The sequence below is a fragment of the Oncorhynchus masou genome, chromosome 12 (genome assembly GCF_036934945.1).
Source record: "Oncorhynchus masou masou isolate Uvic2021 chromosome 12, UVic_Omas_1.1, whole genome shotgun sequence".
NCBI classification, from domain to species: domain Eukaryota; kingdom Metazoa; phylum Chordata; class Actinopteri; order Salmoniformes; family Salmonidae; genus Oncorhynchus; species Oncorhynchus masou.
Window position 1 is genome coordinate 19,328,048 of NC_088223.1, and position 27,386 is coordinate 19,355,433.

Consider the following 27,386-nt stretch of genomic DNA (forward strand, 5'->3'; position numbering starts at 1 on the left):
GGGCGCGATAGAGAGAAAAGAGAGACAGGAGAAAGAGGGCGCGATAGAGAGAAAAGAGAGAGAGAAAGAGGGCGCGATAGAGAGAAAAGAGAGACAGAGAAAGAGGGCTTGATAGAGAGGAGAGAAAGAGGGCGCGATAGAGAGAAAAGAGAGAGAGAAAGAGGGCGCGATAGAGAGAAAAGAGAGACAGAGAAAGAGAGGGCGCGATAGAGAGAAGAGACAGAGAAAGAGGGCGCGATAGAGAGAAAAGAGAGAGAGAGAGGGCGCGATAGAGAGAAAAGAGAGACAGGAGAAAGAGGGCGCGATAGAGAGAAAAGAGAGACAGAGAAAGAGGGCGCGATAGAGAGAAAAGAGAGGCAGAAAGAGGGCGCGATAGAGAGAAAAGAAAGACAGAAAGAGGGCGCGATAGAGAAAAGAGACAGGAGAAAGAGGGCGCGATAGAGAGAAAAGAGAGACAGAGAAAGTGGGCGCGATAGAGAGAAAAGAGAGGCAGAGAAAGAGGGCGCGATAGAGAGAAAAGAGGCAGAGAAAGAGGGCGCGATAGAGAAAAGAGAGACAGAGAAAGAGGGCGCGATAGAGAGAAAAGAGAGACAGGAGAAAGAGGGCGCGATAGAGAGAGAAAGAGGGCGCGATAGAGAGAGAAAGAGGGCGCGATAGAGAGAAAAGAGAGAGAAAGAGGGCGCGATAGAGAGAAAAGAGAGAGAAAGAGGGCGCAATAGAGAGAAAAGAGAGACAGAGAAAGAGGGCGCGATAGAGAGAAAAGAGAGACAGAGAAAGAGGGCGCGATAGAGAGAAAAGAGAGACAGAAAGAGGGCGCGATAGAGAGAAAAGAGAGACAGCAGAAAGAGGGCGCGACAGAGAGAAAAGAGAGAGAAACAGGGCGCGATAGAGAGAAAAGAGAGACAGAGAAAGAGGGTGCGATAGAGAGAAAGAGGGCGCGATAGAGAGAAAAGAGAGACAGAAAGAGGGCGCGATAGAGAGAAAAGAGAGACAGCAGAAAGAGGGCGCGACAGAGAGAAAAGAGAGAGAAACAGGGCGCGATAGAGAGAAAAGAGAGACAGAGAAAGAGGGTGCGATAGAGAGAAAGAGGGCGCGATAGAGAGAAAAGAGAGACAGGAGAAAGAGGGTGCGAGAGAGAAAAGAGAGACAGGAGAAAGAGGGCGCGATAGAGAGAAAAGAGAGACAGAGAAAGAGGGCGCGATAGAGAGAAAAGAGAGACAGAGAAAGAGGGCGCGATAGAGAGAAAAGAGAGACAGAAAGAGGGCGCGATAGAGAGACAGAAAGAGGGCGCGATAGAGAGAAAATAGAGACAGAGAAAGAGGGCGCGAGAGAGAAAAGAGAGACAGGAGAAAGAGGGTGCGATAGAGAGAAAAGAGGTGGCGCGATAGAGAGAAAAGAGAGAGAGAAAGAGGGCGCGATAGAGAGAAAAGAGAGACAGAGAAAGAGGGCGCGACAGAGAGAAAAGAGAGACAGAGAAAGAGGGCACGATAGAAAGAAAAGAGAGACAGGAGAAAGAGGGCGCGATAGAGAGAAAAGAGAGAGAGAAAGAGGGCGCTTTAGAGAGAAAAGAGAGACAGAGAAAGAGGGCTTGATAGAGAGGAGAGAAAGAGGGCGCGATAGAGAGAAAAGAGAGACAGAGAAAGAGGGCACGATAGAAAGAAAAGAGAGACAGAGAAAGAGGGCGTGATAGAGAGAAAAGAGAGAGAGAAAGAGGGAGCGATAGAGAGAAAAGAGAGAAAGAGGGCGCGATAGAGAGAAAAGAGACAGGAGAAAGACGGCGCGATAGAGAGAAAAGAGACAGAGAAAGGGGGCGCGATAGAGAGAAAAGAGAGACAGAGAAAGAGGGCGCGATAGAGAGAAAAGAGACAGAGAAAGAGGGCGCGATAGAGAGAAAAGAGAGACAGAGAAAGAGGGTGCGATAGAGAGAAAAGAGAGAAGAGAAAGAGAGAGGCAAATTAAAGGTAAAAAAGGCAGCAGATCAGCAGCAGGGCCTCATCCACTCTGGCATGTGACAGCCATTTTGTTGACATCATTAGCAGCTCCCCTGGGGTTTACCAGTCGCAAGCACACCAAGCTCTTTCTTCAGCCACTAAAATAGCCTCAGAGGAGTTTTAACGTGACAACGAAACAATGTTGTTTTGTAGGCCAGTAATGATACCAGTATCACAATATTTTTCTCCATGGCAAAAAAAGCAGACCAAATTCTTTGGTCCTTTAAAAACATGGTGTATGTAAAATATTGTGTTCTATAGCTTGGAAAGTAAACACGTGACTCTGGATGACAACATAATGTTTCCAACATTAGGGCTGTTTTCCTAAAGAAATTAAATCTGCTTTGTGTTTTGTTTCTTTGCCCCTACACTAACCAGTATCGCAATACTGGTTTCCTCCCACTCCCTGTGCCCTGTCACTCCCTGTGCCCCCTGTCACTCCGTGTGCCCCCTGTCACTCCCTGTGCCCCCTGTCACTCCCTGTCACTCCCTGTGCCCCCTGTCACTCCCTGTGACTCCGTGTGCCCCCTGTGACTCCGTGTGCCCCCTGTCACTCCCTGTGCCCCCTGTCACTCCCTGTGCCCCCTGTCCCTCCCTGTGCCCCCTGTCCCTCCCTGTGCCCCCTGTCCCTCCCTGTGCCCCCTGTCACTCCCTGTGCCCCCTGTCACTCCCTGTGCCCCCTGTCACTCCGTGCGCCCCCTGTCACTCCGTGCGCCCCGTCACTCCGTGCGCCCCGTCACTCCGTGCGCCCCGCCACTCCGTGCGCCCCGCCACTCCGTGCGCCCCGCCACTCCGTGCGCCCCGCCACTCCGTGCGCCCCGCCACTCCGTGCGCCCCGCCACTCCGTGCGCCCCGCCACTCCGTGCGCCCCGCCACTCCGTGTGCCCCCTGTCACTCCGTGTGCCCCGCCACTCCGTGTGCCCCGCCACTCCGTGTGCCCCGCCACTCCGTGTGCCCCGTCACTCCGTGTGCCCCCTGTCACTCCGTGTGCCCCGCCACTCCGTGTGCCCCGCCACTCCGTGTGCCCTCTGTCACTCCGTGTGCCCTGTCACTCCGTGTGCCCTGTCACTCCGTGTGCCCTGCCACTCCGTGTGCCCTGTCACTCCGTGTGCCCTGCCACTCCGTGTGCCCTCATCTTAATGAACAGTTGGGAAACATCTGTAACAACGCAATGTTTTCAAGGAGGGTGACATGCTGAAAACAAACTCCATTACTACACCATTAGAAGCACTAAAACAGCTCTCAGACATTGGATCAACAGAAGGGAAAAACAATCTCAGGTCATTTCAGCAACAGCCCCATGACCATTTCCCATGAGTGATGTGTGTACGAAAGGTGGAACATAGAAGCAGTGCACACATACAGATAATCCCGTGGTAAATAATATAGAAAATGATAAAACACAGTGGACACTAATGAACATAACGTAAGCCTGTCAAGTACAGTAATATGTCTCCCCCCAGGACCGGTTTCCTGGACACAGATTAAGCCTCGTCCTGGACTAAAAAGCATGGTCAATGAATAATCTCCATTGAAATAGCTTTGTAGTCAAGGCTTAATCTGGGCGCCATTAGGTCATTTTCCGTACCATATCATTGCGGCCGAAGAAGGTGTAGACAGCATACAGGTAGTAATCAAACAGCTGGGAAACACAGTGGATGACGTCAAAGGCTATTGGTTTCAGAATGTTCATCATCTGTATGTACTTCCCTGTATGAGAGAGATTACAAATGGCATTTATATTATTACACCTTATTATATGTTAAATGACAATATAGTTTATATCAGTTAATATCAATTACCAACAGAAATGAAAAACAAAAAAAGATCAAAACTCAAAAAGTACTGGGGATGGAATATAGATACTTGGAAATTCATGGGTTATCTTTCATATTCCTGATTGGACAAAGTTACAAAAGCCACACATTTTAGGATGTGAATAGGACAAATCTAAATGTTTGAATCTAACATTTCATTGAATATCCTCTGGCCAATTAAGAACAGCACATGTTCAGATTAGTGATGCACCGATATGACATTTTTGGCCGATACCGATATCCAATATTTTCCTTGCCAAGAAAACTGATACCGATAACCAATATTAAACATTTCTGTGGCCTTTTAAGCATTTTAGTCCAGTTAAATAGTTAACACACACATGGACGCAGAGGTCTAAAGCACTGCATCTCAGTGCAAGAGGTGTCGCTACAGTCCCTGGTTCGAATCCAGGCTGTATCACATCCGTCGGTGATTTGGTGTCCCATAGGGCGGCACGCAATTGGCCCAGCATCGTCCGTGCCGTCTTTGTAAGTAAATATTTGTTCTAACTGACATGCTTAGTTAAATAAAGGTTACACACACACACTATGCTGTTCATTTGTCCAGTCGTTTCTTTCTCAACCAGGATCTCTACAGAACGCCGTTTGGGTCTTTGCGTGTCAAATAACACTATTTCACGTGTCAAATACGCTTCTTAACCAATCAGGACATGAATATGGCACGTCACATAATCATTTAACGAGTTCATACATTTGTAACTAGTTATTACACATTGACTACACTATAAGTTATATTCCATATGTCACAACGATTCATCGATACATATGTGCTGGTCATAATTAAAGATAGTTAGCTGATGGATGCAAACAATGTCTTCCCCAAAAACATAGCAAAACGACATCATCTGTTTCAGTAGCTATAGTTAGCTATCTAACTATATGGCTGGGTGTCATCATCTAAAATAACCCTAATTTATAAAACAGTTCTTATTTGATTAATTTACAGACATATTCAATCAATCCTTATCCCAGTCTGCTGTTCCCACATACTTCAAGAGGGCCACCATTGTTCCTGTTCCCAATAAAGCGAAGGTAACTGAGCTAAATAACTATCGCCACGTAGCACTCACTTCCGTCATCATGAAGTGCTTTGAGAGACTAGTCAAGGACCATATCACCTCCACCCTACCTGACACCCTAGACCCACTCCAATTTGCTTACCGCTCCAATAGGTCCACAGACGACGCAACCACACTGCCCACTGCCCTAACCCATCTGGACAAGAGGAATACCTATGTGAGAATGCTGTCCATCGACTACAGCTCAGCATTTAACACCATAGTACCCTCCAAACTCGTCATTGAGCTCGAGACCCTGGGTCTCGACCCCGCCCTGTGCAACTGGGTCCTGGACTTCCAGACGGGCCGCCCCCAGGTGGTGAGGGTAGGTAACAACATCTCCACCCCGCTGATCCTCAAAACTCCACCCCACAAGTGTGCGTTCTCAGCCCTCTCCTGTACTCCCTGTTCACCCATGACTGCGTGGCCATGCACGCCTCCAACTCAATCATCAAGTCTGAAGACGCAACTACAGTGGTAGGCTTGACAACGACGTGATGGCCTACAGGGAGGAGGTGAGGGCCCTCGGAGTGTGGTGTCAGGAAAATAACCTCACATTCAACGTCAACAAAACAAAGGAGATGATCGATGATCGTGGACTTCAGGAAACAGCAGAGGGAGCACCCGCCTATCCACATTGACGGGACAGTAGTGGAGAAGGTGGAAAATGTTAAGTTCCTCGGCGTACACATCACGGACAAACTGAAATGGTCCACCCACACAGACAGTGTGGTGAAGGCGCAGCAGCGCCTCTTTAACCTCAGGAGGCTGAAGAAATTCAGCCTTTCACCAAAAACTAGAGGTCGACCGATTAAATCGGAACGGACAATTAATTAGGGCCGATTTCAAGTTTTCATAACAATCGGAAATCAGTAATGGATTTTTTTTTTTTTTACACCTTTATTTCATCTTTATTTAACTAGGCAAGTCAGTTAAGAACACATTCTGATTTTCAATGACGGCCTAGGAACAGTGGGTTAATTGCCTCATTCAGGGGCAGGACGACAGATTTGTACCTTGTCAGCTCGGGGGATTCAATCTTGCAACCTTACAGTTAACTAGTCCAACGCTCTAACCACCTGTCTCTCATTGCACTCCACGAGGAGTCTGCCTGTTACGCAAATGCAGTAAGAAGCCAAGGTAAGTTGCTAGCTAGCATTAAACTTATCGACTAAAAAACAATCAATCAATCATTATCACTAGTTAACTCAACATGGTTGATGATATTACTAATTTATCTAGCGTGTCCTGTGTTGCATATAATCGATACGGTGTGTATCGTTGCTCCAATGTGTACCTAACCATAAACATCAATGCCTTCCTTAAAATCAATACACAGAAGTATATATTTTTAAACCTGCATATTTAGCTAAAAGAAATCCAGGTTAGCAGGCAATATTAACAAGGTGAAATTGTGTCACTTCATTGCGTTCATTGCACGCAGATCAGGGTATATGCAACAGTTTGGGCCGCCTAATTTGCCAGAATTTTACGTAATAATGACATAACATTGAAGGTTGTGCAATGTAACAGGAATATTTAGACTTATAGATACTTAGGGATGCCACCCGTTAGATAAAATACGGAACGGTTCCATATTTCACTGAAAGAATAAACGTCTTGTTTTCGAGATGATAGGTCATTAATATGGTCAAATCCGGAAACTAAGTCTTGTATTTCTGTGTGTTATTATGTAATAACTAAGTCTATGATAGAGCAGTCTGACTGAGCGATGGTAGGCAGCAGCAGGCTCGTAAGCATTCCATCAAACAGCACTTTTGTGCATTTTGCCAGCAGCTCTTCGCTGTGCTTCAAGCATTGAGCTGTTTATGACTTCAGGCCTATCAACTCCCGAGATTAGGCTGGTGTAACCGATGTGAAATGGCTAGCTAGTTAGCGGGGTGCGCGCTAATAGCGTTTCAAACGTCACTCGCTCTGAGACTTAGAGAAGTTATTCCCCTTGCATAGCAAGGGACGCAGCTTTTGTGGAGCAATGGGTAACGATGCTTCGAGGGTGGCGGTTGTCGATGTGTTCCTGGTTCGAGCCCAGGTAGGAGCGAGGAGAGGGACGGATGGTCGGACCCATCTATGTGAAACTAGCCACAATAAGGATTAGCCACAATAGTGGCTTTGCAGTTAGCCTTCAAAATAAAAGTATAGCATAACTATTTGTATTCATTTGCATCAATGTCAATTACATACTTTTATTTTGAAGGCAAACCGCAAATTCCACTATTGTGCCTAATTATTGTGGCTAGCTTCACAACACATAACCCGGTCCGGTTGATCCTCACAAGCCAGATGAAGCTAGCTGGCTGCTTATAATGTTAGATTTGAGCAACAGGGTGAAGTAGCTGGCTAGCTATTTATCTTCATGAACTGAAGTTCAATTTCAATAGGCGAACAACAAGTGGCAACCTAGCTAATACTTACTTACAAGGATTCCTAAATCATTGCTAAGAATAATGAAAATGACTTTATTTCTACTAGTCATTGTTTTCAGGCTGGTTGTATTGGTGCTAGCTAGGTACCAGGCTACAGCTAGCTACCCCAGAAGTTGCGGTCGAACAAAATATGCTTTATTACCAAGGCGATATTGTAAACACATCATTCGTGGTGTTTGCTTGTTTGCAGACTTCTTTTTTACAGCTTTGACAGTTCCACGGTATCTTTTTTGACACCCAAACAGCGTTCCATAGTATCTAGAGTTGAAGTTGGAAGTTTACATACACTTAGGTTGGAGTCATTAAAACTCGTTTTTTCAACCAATTCACAAATTCTTGTTAACAAACTATAGTTTATCAAGTAATTTTCCCAACAATTGTTAACAGACAGATTATTTCACTTATATTTCACCGTATCACAATTTCAGTGGGTCAGAAGTTAACATGCACCAAGTTGACTGCCTTTAAACAGCTTGGAAATTTCCAGAAAATTATGTCATGGCTTTAGAAGCTTCTGATAGGCTAATAATTTGAGTCAATTAGAGGTGTACCTGAGGATGTATTTCAAGTCGTACCTTCAAACTCTTTGCATGACATCATGGGAAAATTATAAGAAATCAGCATAGACCTCCACAAGTCTGGTTCATCCTTGGGAGCAATTTCCAAATGCCTGAAGGTACCACGTTCATCTGTACAAACAATAGTACGCAAGTATAAACGCCATGTGACCACGCAGCTGTCATACCGCTCAGGAAGGAGACGTATTCTTTCTCCTAGAGATGAACGTACTTTGGCGCGAAAAGTGCAAATCAATCCCAGAACAACAGCAAATTACCTTGTGAAGATGCTGGAGTAAACAGGTACAAAAGTATCTATATCCACAGTAAAACGAGTCCTATATCGACATAACCTGAAAGGCCGCTCAGCAAGGAAGAAGCCACTGCTCCAAAACCACCCATAAACGCCAGACTACAGAATGCAACTGCACATGGGGACAAAGATCGGACTTTTTAGAGAAATGTCCTCTGGTCTGATGAAACAAAAATAGAACTGTTTGGCCATGATAACCATCGTTGTGTTTGGAGGAAAAGGGGGGGCTTGCAAGCCGAAGAACACCATCCCAACTGTGAAGCACGGGGGTGGCAGCATCATGTTGTGGGGGTGCTTTGCTGCAGGAGGTACTGCTGCACTTCACAAAATAGATGGCATCACGAGGATGGTAAATTATGTGGCTATATTGAAGCAACATCTCAAGACATCAGTCAGGAAGTTAAAGCTTGGTCGCAAATGGGTCTTCCAAATGGACAATGACCCCAAGCATACTTCCAAAGTTAGGACAACAAAGTCAAGGTATTGGAGTGGCCATCACAAAGCCCTGACCTCCATCCCATTGAACATTTGTGGGCAGAACTGAAAAAGTGTGCGCAAGCAAGGAGACCTACAAACCTGACTCAGTTACCCCAGCTCTGTCAGGAGGAATGGGACAAAATTCACCCAACTTATTGTGGGATGCTTGTGGAAGGCTACCCGAAACGTTTGACCCAAGTTAAACAATTTCAAGGCAATGCTACCGAATACTAATTGAGTGTATGTAAACTTCTGACCCACTGGGAATGTCATGAAATAAATAAAAGCTGAAATAAATAATTATCTCCACTATTATTCTGACATTTCACATTCTTAAAATAAAGTGGTGATACTAACTGACCGAAGACAGGGAATTCTTACTCAAATTAATTGTCAGGAATTGTGAAAAACTGAGTTTAAATGTACTTGGCTAAGGTGTATGTAAACTTCCGACTTCAACTGTATGTCGTGAAGCTAATATCAGTGACGCAATTACTGAGTAACTCCGGTAGGGCAACGTCTGAAAAATAGGGCACTTGGTACCATTTTACATTTCAGGAGAGTCAGCAAAACTAGTGCTCTCTATATGTGCTCTGGATCATCAGACACCATTAGACATGCACTTGTCTGGGAAGTGGACATGACTGTTTATATTTGTAACCGTGTTATGGCCTAATATGTACTGTTGCTATGATTACACATTTTGGGACTTTACCAGAACATGGGTGTCCCTTTCAGAGGAGTTAACAGGATGACAAGTCTGGTTATTTCTGTAAAGTTGCTGTTGCTTTGGTCCCACATTCATGCACCTGTCTTAAGGAGAGTACCTGTCTGTATTTTTAAACTAATCGGTGAGGCTCTACAGTTTACATTCCCTAATATGAAGCCAAACTAAACTCAGTGCAAGGCAATAAGATAACGGTGGCTAAATGCCAGAGGGGATGAGTCATTAAGAGGAGTTACTATGGGTGTGACATAAGGAGGAAAAATGTAGAAGAAGTATGTGCCAAGACTGGAAAGTAGTTTTCATGAACGAGCTCGGCTTTTATTATGTTGTAATAAAAGTCTATTTGAACTCACAGACTCCGGGAATTTGAGAAATATGATTGACTGAATATTTCCAAGATAGTACCGGTGCTTGACCAGTCAGCTAAAGCCAACATCACCCACGACAGAGAACGGTTGATTGTCAAGGGCAATGAATTCCATTACCTTGGCTTTAATGGATTTCACCATTGAGTTGTCTCGCTGAAATGTTCTTACTCTTTCAAATGGCTGCTCGACTTGTTGACTGCTCGATCCACACAGCAGACATTGTGGGCTAAGTCAGGAATGCTGTGTTGCACGTGTAGTGCAACATTTTACGTGGCGTCATTACGTCCAGTACCTACGTTATATAAGTGTGCACGGTAGCTATGACATTGGTTTTTAATATTGGCGTTAAACTTGTGATCAGAATGCCAAACATTTGACAGGATGTTTCACATCAGCACTGCACCAAATGAAAACACAAGTAGAATGTGATGAAACGACTGACTTAATCTATTTTATATTCCGACCTCTATAATATCTCCTGGAACGTAAAGGGTATCAACCGCTCATCATATCCAACTAAAGCAGGCAACATTGGAGCTGGAGTAACATTAGGTCCCACGGACTCCCATAGTAATGTAATCTCTGATGTTTGAAGTCAATCATAATGGAATAGTATCCTTGAGAGGGGGGTGGGGTTATAATAATAATCTGCCTTGCCAATGGAGCATTTACATGTACTCTGAGGGGATGGAATTTAATTTGAGAACATTTTCATAAAAACTAACAGCTACAAAGCACAGGGCTGTAACAAGGTTACCATTGAATCAGAACTGATGAAACAGTCACTCGACTTTGAGCTTAGACCAGCACTTTCTCACTTTATCTTTCAGTGAATGCTACAGTACAACCCAGATGAGGATTTCTTTTATTTTACTTACTATGTTTTAAAGCATACATGTACTATTATGCATCTGAAATGCTGTTGGTTGAATAAAATGTACCACATTGTAAGTGAACTGCGCTGGTCATTCAGAAAGTCGTTTAATACCTTTGACAAATTTGAGATTTCTTTAACTAGGATCCTTAACCTTGCTTACCATAATTACATTTCTTCTTCTCCGATTAAAATAAATCAAAAGGAGGGGTTTCAATTTGCGAAGGAAGCCAATTTGACGGCTCGGGCCCAGACACATCACAACTGACGTCAAACAGATGTTTAAATTGCGCTTAAGAAATTAAATGTCACAGGGGTTCGAAGGGGATACAACAGGCTAATGATGACAGGTAGCCTTGGGAACAGGGTCCTGGATCCTCACATTCTTAATGTGCATTTAGCTTGTTAATTGGTGCCATTATAAAGGTCTCTGCGGCGAGAAAGGGGTCACCACCATCATCACTTAGTGTATTGGAAGCTTCTGGGAGGTGAAAGGAGAGGAACAGAAGGAAAAGATTACTCACCGACCAGACGGATCACGTTGAGGGTTGTGTTGGTCAGGATGGGAGCGTTGGAGCCTTTGTTTAGGCTGTAGTCAGACTTCTTCCTGCTGCGCAGGGTCTCCCTTGACGCACTGATTAGGGAGAGAGGAGAGGCGTGTGGGCGGGACAACAAGGCCAATGCTTGCAGGTCAGGCGGGCCAGACAAGAAACTAAATGATGACACGGTGATGTTCAAGACAGCGGTTCAGTTTCATAACCGAGGCTTGGTGATAACCATGGCTCGGTGCTTGAGCCCAAACACAGACAGTTGTACAGGTTCATAACCCTGTGGTTCAGTGGTTGAGCCCAGACACAGACAGCTGTTCAGGTTCATAACCCTAAAGCTTGTTGCTTGAGCCCAGACATTCATTCATAAAATATTTTTAATTGATCAATTAAGTGGCGTGACACAAGAGAGGGGCCAAAGACAGAGCTAAAACGACACCAGGGTTGGGGGGGGGGGTGAACCGATAAACAGAACCTGCCCTCCGACTAACGATTAAACATCTACCACCATTCATTAGTACATCTCTAATTCCTGGACCTAGATGTCAACTTCCTGCAGCGCTTCAATTAGCCAGTGATTCCCTCTGAAAGATTGGGAAATTAGCGTGTTAGAGGCTTAGCTCAGTACAACATACCGGGGTGAATGCAGACTCTACAGGCACCATGTACAGTATTGTCTTTATTAAGGATCCCCATTAGCTTGTGCAGCATGAAGTTCACCCAAGGCTCTCACCATACAGATGTAGGATCTTAATTTGATCACCCTGTTGCAGGAGAACTTTGGATTTTGAAGTTTGTGATTTCCACTTTGAAATTACAGACTTGATTTTCCATTACAAAAAATCTATCAACCCCCACAAAAATGTATATTAATTATTATCCACATAATTCACATTTCCTGTAGCTGCAGGATTATTCTCCTGCTCCGCTGTAGCAAACTGGCTCAAATTAAGATCCTACATCTGTACAACATGCATGGAAATCAATAAGTGTGTCATGTCTATGTACATTATCAATTCATTACTTCCTACATCCAACATCCGTTCCTAATGAAGAGCTGTTGAATAAGTAAACAATGTGGTTTTTGCACTCTGCTGCACATCTGGCAATATCACACAATCAGCTGCTGTATCGTAGCACGTAGTCCACACACTGATTTACTGCAGAAAGAATCTCCCCTCTACTTCGTTAGCAAGAGAACAATGTGTGTGTGTGTGTGTGTGTGTGTGTGTGTGTGTGTGTGTGTGTGTGTGTGTGTGTGTGTGTGTACAATGAAAGAGGGGCATTATACATTCACAACTCCATGAAACCATGATGAGCGTTGCTAATTGTGATTGTGATTTACGACACACATCACACCAGCTTAGGAAGAGGCCTTAAATAATAACCGCAAAAATGCCGCTACTAAAATGGTGACAATTTGCATAACATAAAACTAAACCGCCCATGAGTAGCTCTTCCAGTGGAAGGTACAGTAATGTATTTTAATGATCTGTTACACAACGGCTTCATCCAAACTCTTGAAATACTATAGATGAAGATTTAAGAACACATTCACATGGGTATAAACTGCCTCCTTCAGTGTGTTAATTCATCCTCATTTCTCCACCAAAGAGGGATAATGATTGCCTGTGTGTTTATCATGGGATTCGAGTGTTAATCAGTGAGGGGAGGGTAAAACAATTGTTCATTATGTAGAAAAGGGACTTCATGCAAAATGTGCCAACATTGATGGGTTATGTAGGAATGAGCAGCTACACATCTGAGGCGGTTATTCTAAATATGTAGCCAATACATTCATTTTAATCGCAGCCGTTTCAACACTACACAGAAAAAAACAATGACAATTGTGTAGTGTTGAAATGGCTGCAATTAAAATGAATGTATTGGCTACATATTTAGAATAACCGCCTCAGAGATATGTGTAGCTGCTCACTCCTACATTATGTAAATAGTGTACGCATCTTTCCAATTATAGTTGTTCATCATACATTAACTACTGGCATAATACTTGAGAACTTGACCAGTGAGGTCACGAGGTATGACATCACGTCGTGACTTTTGAACTGACCTCTTGAGAGGGACGTCTCCGGTCTGCTCGTCCACGTAGTCCTGCTTGAGTTCATCAGGGACGTCACTGTCGCTGTCATAGTCCTGGTACACACACTTCTCCAGCTCATCGGACTCATACTGCAGAGGGGAAGAATAGTAACAATATCCTTCAAATATGGCCATTTAGAAAAAGGTTTATATATAATAAAAATATGATCATTTAGATGTTTTTATCACTGTGGTAGTCCTGGTATACTTCTCCAACTCAGACTCACAAAGTAGAGGGGAAATAACAGTAACAATATGGTCATTCAAAAAAGAGGTATAAATTATGAAAAGTTTATCAGTTTAGATGCTTTTATCCAAAGTGATAGTAACAGTAACACACTTTACCCGAGCTTGAATAAAACCCACAACTGAAAGGGAAGAGTGAACTGCTTAGAATGGGACTAGAGTGACAGGTTTGGGGGCTCCTAGAGACACCCACAATACTCTACCAGTAACAACGCCTTTCCCTTAAACAGTCAAGTTCCCTTAAAACAGTTCAGACAAGTTCCCCTTAATAAACAGTTCAGTCAAGTTCCCCTTAATAAACAGTTCAGACAAGTTCCCCTTAATAAACAGTTCAGACAAGTTCCCCTTAATAAACAGTTCAGTCAAGTTCCCCTTAATAAACAGTTCAGACAAGTTCCCCTTAATAAACAGTTCAGACAAGTTCCCCTTAATAAACAGTTCAGTCAAGTTCCCCTTAATAAACAGTTCAGTCAAGTTCCCCTTAATAAACAGTACAGACAAGTTCCCCTTAATAAACAGTTCAGACAAGTTCCCCTTAATAAACAGTTCAGTCAAGTTCCCCTTAATAAACAGTTCAGACAAGTTCCCCTTAATAAACAGTTCAGACAAGTTCCCCTTAATAAACAGTTCAGTCAAGTTCCCCTTAATAAACAGTTCAGACAAGTTCCCCTTAATAAACAGTTCAGACAAGTTCCCCTTAATAAACAGTTCAGTCAAGTTCCCCTTAATAAACAGTTCAGTCAAGTTCCCCTTAATAAACAGTTCAGACAAGTTCCCCTTAATAAACAGTACAGACAAGTTCCCCTTAATAAACAGTTCAGACAAGTTCCCCTTAATAAACAGTTCAGACAAGTTCCCCTTAATAAACAGTTCAGACAAGTTCCCCTTAATAAACAGTTCAGACAAGTTCCCCTTAATAAACAGTTCAGACAAGTTCCCCTTAATAAACAGTTCAGACAAGTTCCCCTTAATAAACAGTTCAGACAAGTTCCCCTTAATAAACAGTTCAGACAAGTTCCCCTTAATAAACAGTTCAGTCAAGTTCCCCTTAATAAACAGTTCAGACAAGTTCCCCTTAATATGGTGGGAATAATATGGTGGGAATAACATGTTGGCACAATGTTGCTGTTCTCCTGAAGTAGAAAGAGAACAAGTAGAATAGGTGGTGAGGCAGATAGCAGCCTGTGTAAACTCACTTTCTCAATTTGATCCCAATCTAGCAGGAAATAATGCTTCCGATTGAGCTCTTATCAGTTCATATTGAAAACAAGTTTCAGGCTATGAATACGTATTAACAAGAAAATAACCATTTTGGATTTGACTAATCCCTTTTGATAAGATGTTTTTTTCTCCTCAAGGTACATTGGTATTAGAATGAAGACAAAAACAAACAAAGGGTTGATTGTAATGGCAGAACGAAACTAACTGGTAACGGAAACCCAACAGATAATAGCTTTATACAGAGGCGTTGAAATGTAACAACTCCAGTCCACTTGTACGCAAGAACATTACCATAAAAGCTTCTCTTCATAAAAGCTAGCCTATTAGTTCATTAATATCAGTGTGCTACCACTCAAGATAACATAGTTATCCAAACACCCAACGCCCATATAAATGTATCCTTTATTTTTCATTACATCATCAGCTCATATTAAATATCATTAAATGTCAGGCGCACAAAAGCATTAAGCACCACTGTGGCGGGTGTTAATTCAGGCGTGACAGTTAAGGTGACTATAAACCACTTAACGTCCCCAAATGATTATGTGCGACTTAAATCACTGCTATAATGCCTGGTGAGATCAGATGAAATGGCAGCAGGCGTTATGGAGAAGGATCAGTGGATGGTGATAGAACGTTTTGCTGGAGAGACGCAGCAGAACTCTAAAGTACATACTGGACTAGCCATACGGAGTATAATGGACAACGGACAGAGAGAGTTCTGGGGTATGCCACCTTTGATTGAAATAGCCTTAACTTACCCCGATCAACACAACAGCTGGTGCTCACATACTATTACATTCCACATGACAAAAAGTAAACAGAATATGGGTCCAGTGCTTCTCCTGTATTGTGTAATAGTTAACAACCACGAGACTTAGAACTATACAAGTCTCGTATTCATGCATTTTGAGGTTGGTCCGGTTTGATTATAAAAAATAAAAAAAAGGGGGGTTTCAATTTTCATAATTTAAAAAAATATTAAATGCTCTATGCGTTCTATCCCTCAATAGCACATTATTCAGTCTCTTTTACATAGCAGGCGTAAGAGAAGCAGACCAGACAAGGTAGGCGCGCAGTGGATTAAGGTCATTGTAGTTAATTACCACATTTTCTACGATAAACTACGTAGAATATTGGCCTGTTGGAAACTACAACTCCCTACTAGATCGCACAGTTTGGGCTTGATCTAATTTATCTCTTGAGAAACTGCGCAATGTGCGTATTGAGCGCACAGAAAGAAAAAATAATTGAACTGATATAGGTCAATTAGGTTTTTAAAAAACAAAAAAATAACCAAAACTTTGGTAATTTGCTCAGCACTACTTATAATATAGCATATGTACAATATAACACCTCTGTTATGAGCATGTAAAAGTGCACGTGGGTAAGTGTGTAATCCAAAGGCACTGCTTACCCCGTTGGAGGCCGATCACGTGCATCTCATGATCTGAATACGGACGACAGGACTGGTATCTATAAACCTGTAATACATCTGTAACGACCATGTAATATAACGCAAGGCACTGCTTACCCCGTTGGAGGCCAGTACGTCCTCAGTCTCCTCATCTTTGTTGTCGATGTGCCTCTCAAAGGGGTTCCCCTCCTGACTGAAGTGCTGAAACAGAGACAGGACTTCCTGGTCCTTGCTGGACAACACCTGGTCCTGACTGGACAACACCTGTCTACTGGGAGACACTGAAGGGGACCGGCTCTGACCCATGAACTTAAACTCCTGCAGAGAGAGAGCAGAGGGAGAGATACGCTTACAGTGAATAGAGAGACATGCAAAGAGTGAATACAGGGTGAGGCTTAGCTACAATGAGTTACCATTGATCACAAAGAAGGAGTCAATGGAGAAAAAAAATACACCAAGAAATGACTATCGAGCATATTTTTTATATTGTAAAGGTATAATGGAGTTACTGCTCGCGTTGCTATAACAAAAGATCTTGGATACTGTCGAAGAGAACAAATAAAAGACTGGGATATAGGAAAAGACGGAAACCCGAGCATCATCTTTGCCAGCGGCAGAACAGAGGCTTGAACCAGTTGACTGCCTGCCTCTACATAAGTCACACAACAGAGACTCCCCAGACAGCATTATACCTACCACTTCCATATTGTGTTTGTTAGATACCCAAGCCATGAATCTTTCATGAGATGCTAGCGGGGCCCTGGCTGCCCTGAGGGGAACCTGGTAGGAGGCTGGCTAGATGATTCATTCCATGGTAGTCGTGTGATGTTGCTGACAGAAGGATTACATCCTAAACTGCTTGTGAGTGAATAGAAGTGGCATAGACAAACAAACAGTCCCATACGCCTGCTGACGCTGCGTGTTTAAACATGTAGATTACATTATAGAACACGTTTTCTGTACAACTTTCCTCTGTACATAAAAACCCTAAACTGCATTGATTACAGGCTTGACAGAAGTTCCCCATCTATAAGTTCAACCTCTCCAGTTGAAAACACTTGGTAATAACATCTCTAGGGAAAGGTGGTTAGGCTATACGTGAGCTAATACCACTTCTTGGATTCATATCCCACAAGACAGCACAATCACATTGGCTTGCATCCCAAATGGCACACTCATCTCTATATAGTGGACTACTTTTAAGCAGGGCACATAATGCTCTGGTCAAATGTAGTGCACTACATAGGGAATAGGATGCCATTTGGGTCTCAACCATGGTTTAGAGGATCCTGTCACAATACCATTCCCTCTGGCTGGAGTTCCTTTAACAAATCTCTCCTCTCCTTTTCAACAGCGAAACAAAGGCTTAGCCTCAATTACTCTCAAATGACAGTTTAGCATGGGAAGGCCATTACGATGCCTATTCTTCATACGATAATGGAGAGGGAAGTCAAATATGCTAATGCTGGAGGGTACATTGGGAGTATGGTTGTGAGGGAATCTGCTTCCACCACAGGGTGCTAGCCCGGGAGAGATGGCGATATCACAACAGAGGTTGTTTCTTAATGTTTCCTTGATGTCTGCTGGCAATCAAGAAATGTAAGAGTTTCACGTCATCTCTCCATTCTATTCAATAGACATTCCCGTTTTGCAATTCTTTATTCAAGGTTTTCATATTGATGTCATGTTTGACATGTCCAAGGACATTGTACGTACAGCTTTAACTTTTTGTTACACCTCTGTCTTCCCCCCCTGCTGACAGCTAGGACCACTATGATTCATATCCATATGTAAATGCCATACCTACGATGAGTCTACAGCACATCACTTCTCTGAGGCTCCCTGGCTCCTAACTGTCTTACTCACATGGAGCTGAGCGATGTTGAAGTTGGACTTGACAGGACACAGTTCCCACGTCTCATTTTCCAGAAACATCCGCAACTCCTCCAGGCGTGTCCTGGGGGGCATAGAGAAAGAAAGGGATGGAGGAAAAGAAAAGAAACAAGACGAAGAGAAGTCAGCGTTTGCAGAATAACGACCGTTGCCATTTACTTTCAAGCACAAGAGCTCTTGTTCTCCCAGAGTCCCCAATGAAATGTGTGGATACAAACAGAGATATGTCACGGTAGGTATGGAGGGCTGTTTGTTGAGGGAGAAAGGACCGTCCATACACTGCTATGATCATCACCCCCCCGCTTGCGAACCACCACACTCGCCGCCGCTCTTTTGGGGGTCAATATCAATTCATCCACAGGAAATGTCAGTATAAACATCAAACATTACAGAGTCCCGGTCCCTCAGCTTACAGGCTATATACAGGGGGTACCGGTACAGAGTCAATGTGGAGGCTATATACAGGGGGTACCGGTACAGAGTCAATGTGGAGGCTATATACAGGGGGTACCGGTACAGAGTCAATGTGGAGGCTATATACAGGGGATACCGGTACAGAGTCAATGTGGAGGCTATATACAGGGGATACCGGTACAGAGTCAATGTGGAGACTATATACAGGGGGTACCGGTACAGAGTCAATGTGGAGGCTATATACAGGGGGCACCGGTACAGAGCCAATGTGGAGGCTATATACAGGGGGTACCGGTACAGAGTCAACGTGGAGGCTATATACAGGGGGTAATGGTACAGAGTCAATGTGGAGGCTATATACAGGGGGTACCGGTACAGAGTCAATGTGGAGGCTATATACAGGGGGTACCGGTTCAGAGTCAATGTGGAGGCTATATACAGGGGGTACCGGTTCAGAGTCAATGTGGAGGCTATATACAGGGGGTACCGGTACAGAGTTAATGTGGAGGCTCTATACAGGAGGTACCGGTACAGAGTCAATGTGGAGGCTATATACAGGAGGTACCGGTACAGAGTCAATGTGGAGGCTATATACAGGGGGTACCGGTACAGAGTCAACGTGGAGACTATATACAGGGGGTACCGGTACAGAGTCAATGTGGAGACTATATACAGGGGGTACTGGTACAGAGTCAATGTGGAGGCTATATACAGGAGTTACCGGTACAGAGTCAATGTGGAGGCTATATACAAGGGGTACCGGTTCAGAGTCAATGTGGAGGCTATATACAGGGGGTACCGGTACAGAGTTAATGTGGAGACTATATACAGGGGGTACCGGTACAGAGTTAATGTGGAGGCTATATACAGGAGGTACCGGTACAGAGTCAATGTGGAGGCTATATACAGGGGGTACCGGTACAGAGTCAATGTGGAGGCTATATACAGGGGGTACTGGTACAGAGTTAATGTGGAGGCTATATACAGGGGGTACCGGTACAGAGTCAATGTGGAGGCTATATACAGGGGGTACCGGTACAGAGTCAATGTGGAGGCTATATACAGGGGGTACCGGTACAGAGTCAATGTGCGGGGGCACCGGTTAGTCGAGGTAGTATGTACATGTAGGTAGAGTTAAAGTGACTATAAATAGATAAGAAATTAGCAGTGGCGTAAAAGAGGAGGTCAATGCAAATAGTCTGATTAGTTTGATTAGATGTTCAGGAGTCTTATGGCTTGGGGGTACAAGCTGTAGAAGCCTCTTGGACCTAGACTTGGCACTCCGGTACCACTTGCCGTGTGGTAGCAGAGAGAACAGTCTATGACTAGGGTGGCTGGAGTCTTTGACAATATTTAGGGCCTTCCTCTGACACTGCCTGGTATAGAGCTCTTGGATGGCAGGAAGCTTGGCCCCAGTGATGTACTGGTCCGTTCGCACTACCCTCTGTAGCGCCTTGCGGTCGGAGGCCGAGCAGTTGCCATACAAGACAGTGATGCAACCATAATGCTCTCGATGGTGCGGCCGCAAAACCTTTTGAGGATCTGAGGACCCGTGCCAAATCTTTTCAGTCTCCTGAGGGGGAATAGGTTTTTGCCGTGTCCTCTTCACAACTGTAATGGTGTGCTTGGGCCATGTTAGTTTGTTAGTGATGTGGACACTTGAACCTCTCAACCGGCTCCACTGTCAATGAGAATGAGGGTGTGCTCGGTCCTCCTTTTCCTGTAGTCCACAATCATCTCCTTTGTCTTGATCATGTTGAGGGAGAGGTTGTTGTCCTGGTACCACACTCTCTGACCTCCTCCCTATAGGCTGTCTGATCGATGTCGGTGAATAGGCCTATCACTATTGTGTCGTCTGCAAACTTAATGATGGTGTTGGAGTAGTGCCTGGCAGTGCAATCATGAGTGAACAGAGAGTACAGGAGGGGACTGAGCACACACACCTGAGTGGCCCATGTGTTGAGGATCAGCATGGCGGATGTGCTGTTACCTACCCTTACCACCTGGGGACTGCACGTCAGGAAGTCCAGTATCCAGATGCAAAGTGAGGTGTTTAGTCCCAGGTCCTTAGCTTATTGATGAGCTTTGAGGGCACTAGGGTGTTGAACGCTGAGCTGTAGTTAATGAATAACATTCTCACATAGGTGTTCCTTTGTCCAGGTGGGAAAGGCCAGTGTGGAGTGCAATAGAGATTGCATCATCTGTGGATCTGTTAGGGCGGTATGCAAATTGGAGTGGGTCTAGGGTTTCTGTGATAATGGTGTTGATGTGAGGCATGACCAGCCTTTCAAAGCACTTCATGGCGACAGACTTGAGTGCTATGGGTCGATAGTCATTTAGGAAGGTTAACTTAGTGTTCTTGGGGACAGGGACTATGGTGGTCTGCTTAAAACTTGTTGGTATTGCAGACTCGGACAGGGAGAGGTTGAAAATGTCAGTGAAGACACTTGCCAGTTGGCTCGTGCATGCTCGCAGTACACGTCCTGGTAATCCGTCTGGCCCTGCGGCCTTGTGAATGTTGACCTGTTTAAAGGTCTTAAATTGGCTGTGGAGAGCGCGATCACACAGTCGCACTGAACAGCTGGTGCTCTCATGCATGTTTCAGTGTTATTTGCCTGTAGTTCAGCTTGTCTGGTAGGCTCGTGTCACTGGGCAGCTCTTGGCTGTGCTTCTATAATGGTTTGCAAGCCATGCCACATTCAACGAGCGGAATAAGTGATTTGGTATTCAAGCACATACAGAGGAGGAGGAGTGCAGTTGGTGCATGTGACAGAGCAGATATCTGGACATAGTTTCAGTTGAATCATTATAACAGTTCTGTGGTCAACTCAGGGGAGGTAAAAACTAGCTACAATGTAAGTTGCACCTCTAAGCCCAGGGGGCACAATATAAATGTTAAAGTCAAAATGTGTTAATGCAGCCAGTGCGACATAATGAAGGCCCACACAGTTTGCTGATGAGTAATGGCTTAGTGGCTGCATCCTAAGTTGTTGAGTATTCAGACAGAACGTGAAAACGATGCTTAGGGAGCAGAGGGCGAACAGGGGCTTGGTGGTAGAGTGTCTTAGTGTTGCTAACAGGGAAAATGGGATCAAAGCAGAGTTGGCCACTGTCTCTGCCAATGTTGCTCTACTCCTGTGTTGCACCCTCATTCCTCTCTCAGTCTCTCTGTATCTCTCTTTATCTCGTCAGTCTCTCAACCTCTGTCTCACATTCATATTCTCTCTCCACCTACCCCTAATTACATGTTCTTTTTCTCTCTGAGCACTATTTCTGTCAGTATACTGCTACTTATCATCTATAACACCTGACAGGTAAATACACAACTGATCAGTGCAGACATATTCTGATATAACGCATTCATTTATAATTATATCCACTTATATTCATGTTGGGGAGAACAATAATAAATAACTAAATAACTAAATTCAACCTAGCTAATTTCCGATTTATACGAAATTGTTTGACTACAGAGGTAGCAAAACTGTACTTCAACTCTATGATACTCCCCCACTTAACATACTGCTTGACTAGTTGGGCCCAAGCTTGCTGTACAACATTAAAACCTATTCAGTCTGTCTACAAACAGGCTCTCAAAGTGCTTGATAGGAAGCCCAATAGCCATCATCATTGTCACATCCTTAGAAAGCATGAGCTCTTGAGTTGGGAAAATCTTGTGCAATACACCGACGCATGTCTTGTATTCAAGATCCTTAATGGCCTGGCTCCCCCTCCACTCAATATATTTGTTAAACAGAAAACCCAGACATATGGCAGCAGATCCACAAGGTCTGCCATGAGAGGTGACTGTATAGTTCCCCTAAGGAAAAGCACCTTTAGTAAATCTGCATTCTCTGTGAGAGCTTCCCATGTCTGGAATACACTGCCATCAGACACACATAACTGCACCACATATCACACTTTCACAAAATGCTTGAAGACATGGCTAAAGGTCAATCAGATTTGTGAACATGGTCCCTAGCTGTGTATTGCCGCTTTCCATGTTGTCTGTTGTCTGTAGCTTGTGTGGAAACACTTTGTTGCTTTTATGAATTTTGTCTTGCTGCTTTTTGCTCTATGTTGCTCTGTCTGTTAGCTACGTCTTGCTTGTCCTATGTTGCTATGTCTTGCTTGTTCTATGTTGCTATTGTCTATATTGTAATTGTTTTTAATAACCTGCCCAGGGACTGCGGTTGAAAATTAGCCGGCTGGCTAAAACCGGCACTTTTACTGAAACGTTGATTAATGTGCACTGTCCCTGTAAAAATAAAAATAAACTAAACAAACTAAACTAAACAATAATGATGTAAACAGACCATTGTTTTCCTGTGCAGATGGTGCAAACACACGCATCCAACCAGGAAAAAGATCTTCTAACTTGGGTAAACATTCGCTAGCTAGGGCTCGGCAGGGACCTCACCTGTGGTAGTTCTTGAAGTAGTTTACGCTCTGACGTTTGATGGATTCCTGCAGCAACTCTGACTTACTGCCGCAGAACTCCTCCCCCACTTGCATCAGCCTGTGTGTGTGTGTGTGTGTGTGTGTGTGTGTGTGTGTGTGTGTGTGTGTGTGTGTGTGTGTGTGTGTGTGTGTGTGATTTACAGAGACACAGAAACAGAAAGGATGGGGAGAGAAAGGAGGAACAATGCCAAATGAGATCAAAAGAACACAAATGCAAGGGATTTTTTTATTTATTCACCAGTAGTTCAAGTTCCCTAATTAACCCCATAGAGTTACTTCACAGCCATGTGGCCCTGAGACTGATCCCTGAGGATCCCCTATTCTCTCTCCCCACTGACCTGTAAGGACACAGCTGACCCAGAAACCCGATTCCTTAATTGACAAGCTTGTAAAGAGCCTGATTATGACCCTGTTCTGTTGGCAGAACAAGCAGATTCATTGATGCCCACATAACTCCCTCTTCGCTTTGGTGGTTGTTCATTTAAAACAAGGGGTTTCACATGGACTGGGGGACAGAGGGAGAGCTTGAGGTTTCGGTCCCCTGTCGTTCAAACCAATTAGTGCTAATGAGGATGTGGTCGTAGAAATATAATTACTAGAACGGGTATCCCCATTCAATTCTATCAATTATATTTCTATGTAGGCGTCATTACCTGCTGATAACATCCAAGACCACAATGAAGTCGTCATATTTGAAGTTAGACATGTCTGTACCAAGCAGATAGGCTTTCACTTTTAGCTGGACTTCCTGTAGGAAGAGAAGGGGAGGACGATTTGACAATATTAAAGATTAGACTCATCTCCAGAGACTTTATGGTGGGTGAAGAGAAAACTTGTTAGAGAGATGTGGAGGGGCGAGAGAGAGCGAGACGTGAGAGGGGCGAGAGAGAGCGAGACGTGAGAGGGGCGAGAGAGAGCGAGACGTGGGGGGCAAGAGAGAGCGAGACGTGGGGGGGGCGAGAGATAGCGAGACGTGAGAGGGGCGAGAGAGAGCGAGACGTGGGGGGAAGAGAGAGAGCGAGACGTGGGGGGGGGCGAGAGAGAGCGAGACGTGGGGGCGAGAGAGAGCGAGACGTGAGAGGGGCGAGAGAGAGCGAGACGTGGGGGGAAGAGAGAGAGAGCGAGACGTGGGGGCGAAAGAGAGCGAGACGTGGGGGGCGAGAGAGAGCGAGACGTGGGGGGCGAGAGAGAGCGAGACGTAGGGGGCGAGAGAGAGCGAGACGTGGGGGGCGAGAGAGAGCGAGACGTGGGGGCGAAAAAGAGCGAGACGTGGGGGCGAGAAAGAGCGAGACGGGGGGGCGAGAGAGAGCGAGACGTGGGGGTGAGAGAGCGCGAGACGTGGGGGCGAGAGAGAGCGAGACGTGGGGGCGAGAGAGAGCGCGACGTGGGGGGGGCGAGAGAGAGCGAGACGTGGGGGGGGGGCGAGAGAGAGCGAGACGGGGGGGGGGCGAGAGAGAGCGAGACGTGGGGTGGGAGCGAGAGAGAAGAGAGGGAGCGAGAGAGAAGAAAGGGAGCGAGAGAGAAGAGAGGGAGCGAGAGAGGAGAGAGGGGAGGAGAGAGGGGGAGGGAGAGAGGAGAGAGGGGGAGGGAGAGAGGAGAGAGGGGGAGGGAGAGAGAGAGCGAGAGCCAGAGAGAAGAAAGCTTGTGTTCTGACCTGCCAGATTCGAGTGAGTCCATGCTCCAGTTTCTTCTTTACATAGCTGTGGTCAACAACCGCCTCTTCGGTGTCTGCAGCACCCGCTTCATCTGGGGACACAAATCACACATTGATTCATAAATACATCACACCGAAGTACCAGGCCTTATTCTATCATCTGTTGTTGTCTTGTTCGTAGGTGCTCATGATGTCAGTTGCTCATTCAGATGCATCTAGAACTGACTTTGGAACAGATTGGACTGAATTAACTGATTGGGGCAAATGTTGACTGTTTCACCCCCATCTTAATAGTACAAGCAATACCTTTGCTTTTCAACCTTTCGCTTTGTTAGAGTAGCATTAATATTGCAAATAGATTGTGGGTCCTATCAATATAATTGTCTGAATAATTACCAATCCTCCATATATTAAAACAAATATTATTTATTCTAATTGCCATACATTTTTCAACTGCAATGTAATGTTTCACAAAAGTTCTGAACATTTCTACTCTCATAGCTTCTACAGATTGTAAATTAAAGAGGAACATTTTTACTTATTATAATATTGATCAATTGACTATGACGTTTCAAAATCGCGCACCAAATCAAATAAAATGTATTGGTCACATACACACGGTTAGAAGATGTTAATGCGAGTGTAGTAAAATTCTTGTGCTTCTAGTTCCGACCATGACGTAATATCTAACAAGTAATCAAACAATTTCACAACAGTATTTATACATACACAAGTGTAAAGGAATTAATAAGAATATGAGCGATGGCCAAACGGCATAGGCAAGATGCAGTAGATGGTATAGAGTACAGTATAAACATATGAGAAGAGTAGTGTATGTAAACATTATATAAAGTGGCATTGTTTAAAGTGGCATAGTTTAGTGACTAGTGATATAGTCAGAGATTGAGTCAGTATGTTGGTAGCAGCCACTCAATGTTAGTGATGGCTGATTAACAGTCTGATGGCCTTGAGATGGAAGCTGTTTTTCAGTCTCTCGATCCCAGCTTTGATGCACCTGTACTGACCTCTCCTTCTGGATGATAGCGGGGTGAAAAGGCAGTGGCTCGGGTGGTTGTTGTCCTTTATGATCTTTATGGCCTTCCTGTGACATCGGGTGGTGTCGGTGTCCTGGAGAGCAGGTAGTTTACCCCGGTGATGCGTTGTGCAGACCACACTACCCTCTGGAGAGCCTTACGGTTGTGGGCGGAGCAGTTGTCGTACCAGGCGGTGATACAGCCCGACAGGATGCTCTCGATTGTGCATCTGTAAAAGTTTGAGTGATTTTGGTGACAAACCACCGTCTGTGTGGGTGGACCATTTCAGTTTGTCTGTGATGTGTTCGCCTAGGAACTTAAAACTTTTCACCTTCTCCACTGCTGTCCCGTCGATGTGGATAGAGAGATGCTCCCTCTGCTTTTTCCTGAAGTCCACGATCATCTCCCTTGTTTTGTTGACATTGAGTGTGAGGTTATTTTCCTAACACCACACTCCGAGGGCCCTCACCTCCTCCCTGTAGACCATCTCGTCGTTGTTGGTCATCAAGCCCACCACTGTAGTTGCCTCTGCAAACTTGATGATTGAGTTGGAGGCGTGCATGGCCACGCAGTCATGGGTGAACAGGGAGTACAGGAGAGGGATGAGAATGCACCCTTGTGGGGCCCCAGTGTTTAGAATCAGCGGGGTGGAGATGCCGTTTCCTAAACTCACCACCTGGGGACAGACCGTCAGGAAGTTTAGGACCCAGTTGCACAGGGCAGGGTCAAGACCCAGGGTCTCGAACTTAATGACGAGTTTGGAGGGTACTATGGTGTTAAATGCAGAGCTGTAGTCGATGAACAGCATTCTTACATAGGTATTCCTCTTGTGCTTTCTTTTTGTAGTCCGTGATTGACCCTGCCACATGCCTCGTGTCTGAGCTGTTGACTTGCGACTCTACTTTGTCTCTATACTGACGCTTAGCTTGTTTGAATAGCTACACTGTTTGTATTCGGTCATATTTCCGGTCATCTTGCCCTGATTAAAAGCAGTGGTTCGCGCTTTCAGTTTTGCACGAATGCTGCCATCAATCCATGGTTTCTGGTTGGGGGTATTTTTAATAGTTGCTGGGGGACAACATCACCGATGCACTTGCAAATAAACTCGCTCACCAAATAAGCGTATTCATCAATGTTATTATCCAACGCTACATATCCCAGTCCACGTGATCGAAGCAATCTTGAAGCATGGAATCAAATTGGTGGGACCAGCGTTGAACAGACCTGAGCATGGGCCTTTCCTGTTTTAGTTTCTGTCAATAAGCTGGGAGCAAACAAAATGGAGTCGTGGTCATATTTTCCGAAAGGAGGGAGAGGGAGGGCTTTGTGTGCGTCGCGGAAGTTAGCGTAACAATGGTCCAGGATTTTTTTCTGCCCGGGTAGGGCATTTCATATGCTGATAAAGTTTAGGTAGTCTTGTTTTCAGATTCGCCTTGTTAAAATTCCCAGCTACAATGAATGCAGCCACAGGATGTGGTTTCTAGTTTACAGAGTCCAATGAAGTTCATTCAGTGCCGTTGATGTGTCTGCTTGGGGGGAGGGAGGGAGGGGGTGGGATAATACGGCTGTGATTATAATCGAAGAAAATTCTCTTGGTAGATAATGCGGACGACATTTGATTGTGAGGAATTCTAGGTCAGGTGAACAGAATGACTTGAGTTCCTGTATGTTGTTATGATCAAACCAGGTCTCGTTAATCATAAGGCATGCCAGCCTTCTTCTTAGCAGAGAGATGTTTGTTTCTGTCTGCG

General features: G+C 44.7%; 1 protein-coding gene across 2 annotated transcripts in view; it reads right to left on the reverse strand.

Annotated features, from left to right (window-relative positions):
- The window catches only part of vps50 (VPS50 EARP/GARPII complex subunit), a 231,718-nt gene that overhangs the window by 82,954 nt on the left and 121,378 nt on the right, over positions 1 to 27,386 (reverse strand). For both annotated transcript variants that reach the window (XM_064979831.1, XM_064979830.1), the window contains exons 14-21: positions 24,602 to 24,693; positions 23,601 to 23,695; positions 22,907 to 23,005; positions 18,046 to 18,136; positions 16,297 to 16,497; positions 13,267 to 13,385; positions 11,172 to 11,281; positions 3,580 to 3,701 (exon numbers count right to left, since the gene is read on the reverse strand). In XM_064979831.1, the coding sequence (XP_064835903.1) occupies positions 3,580 to 3,701; positions 11,172 to 11,281; positions 13,267 to 13,385; positions 16,297 to 16,497; positions 18,046 to 18,136; positions 22,907 to 23,005; positions 23,601 to 23,695; positions 24,602 to 24,693 (929 nt within the window). The remainder of the gene's footprint in view (positions 1 to 3,579; positions 3,702 to 11,171; positions 11,282 to 13,266; positions 13,386 to 16,296; positions 16,498 to 18,045; positions 18,137 to 22,906; positions 23,006 to 23,600; positions 23,696 to 24,601; positions 24,694 to 27,386) is intronic.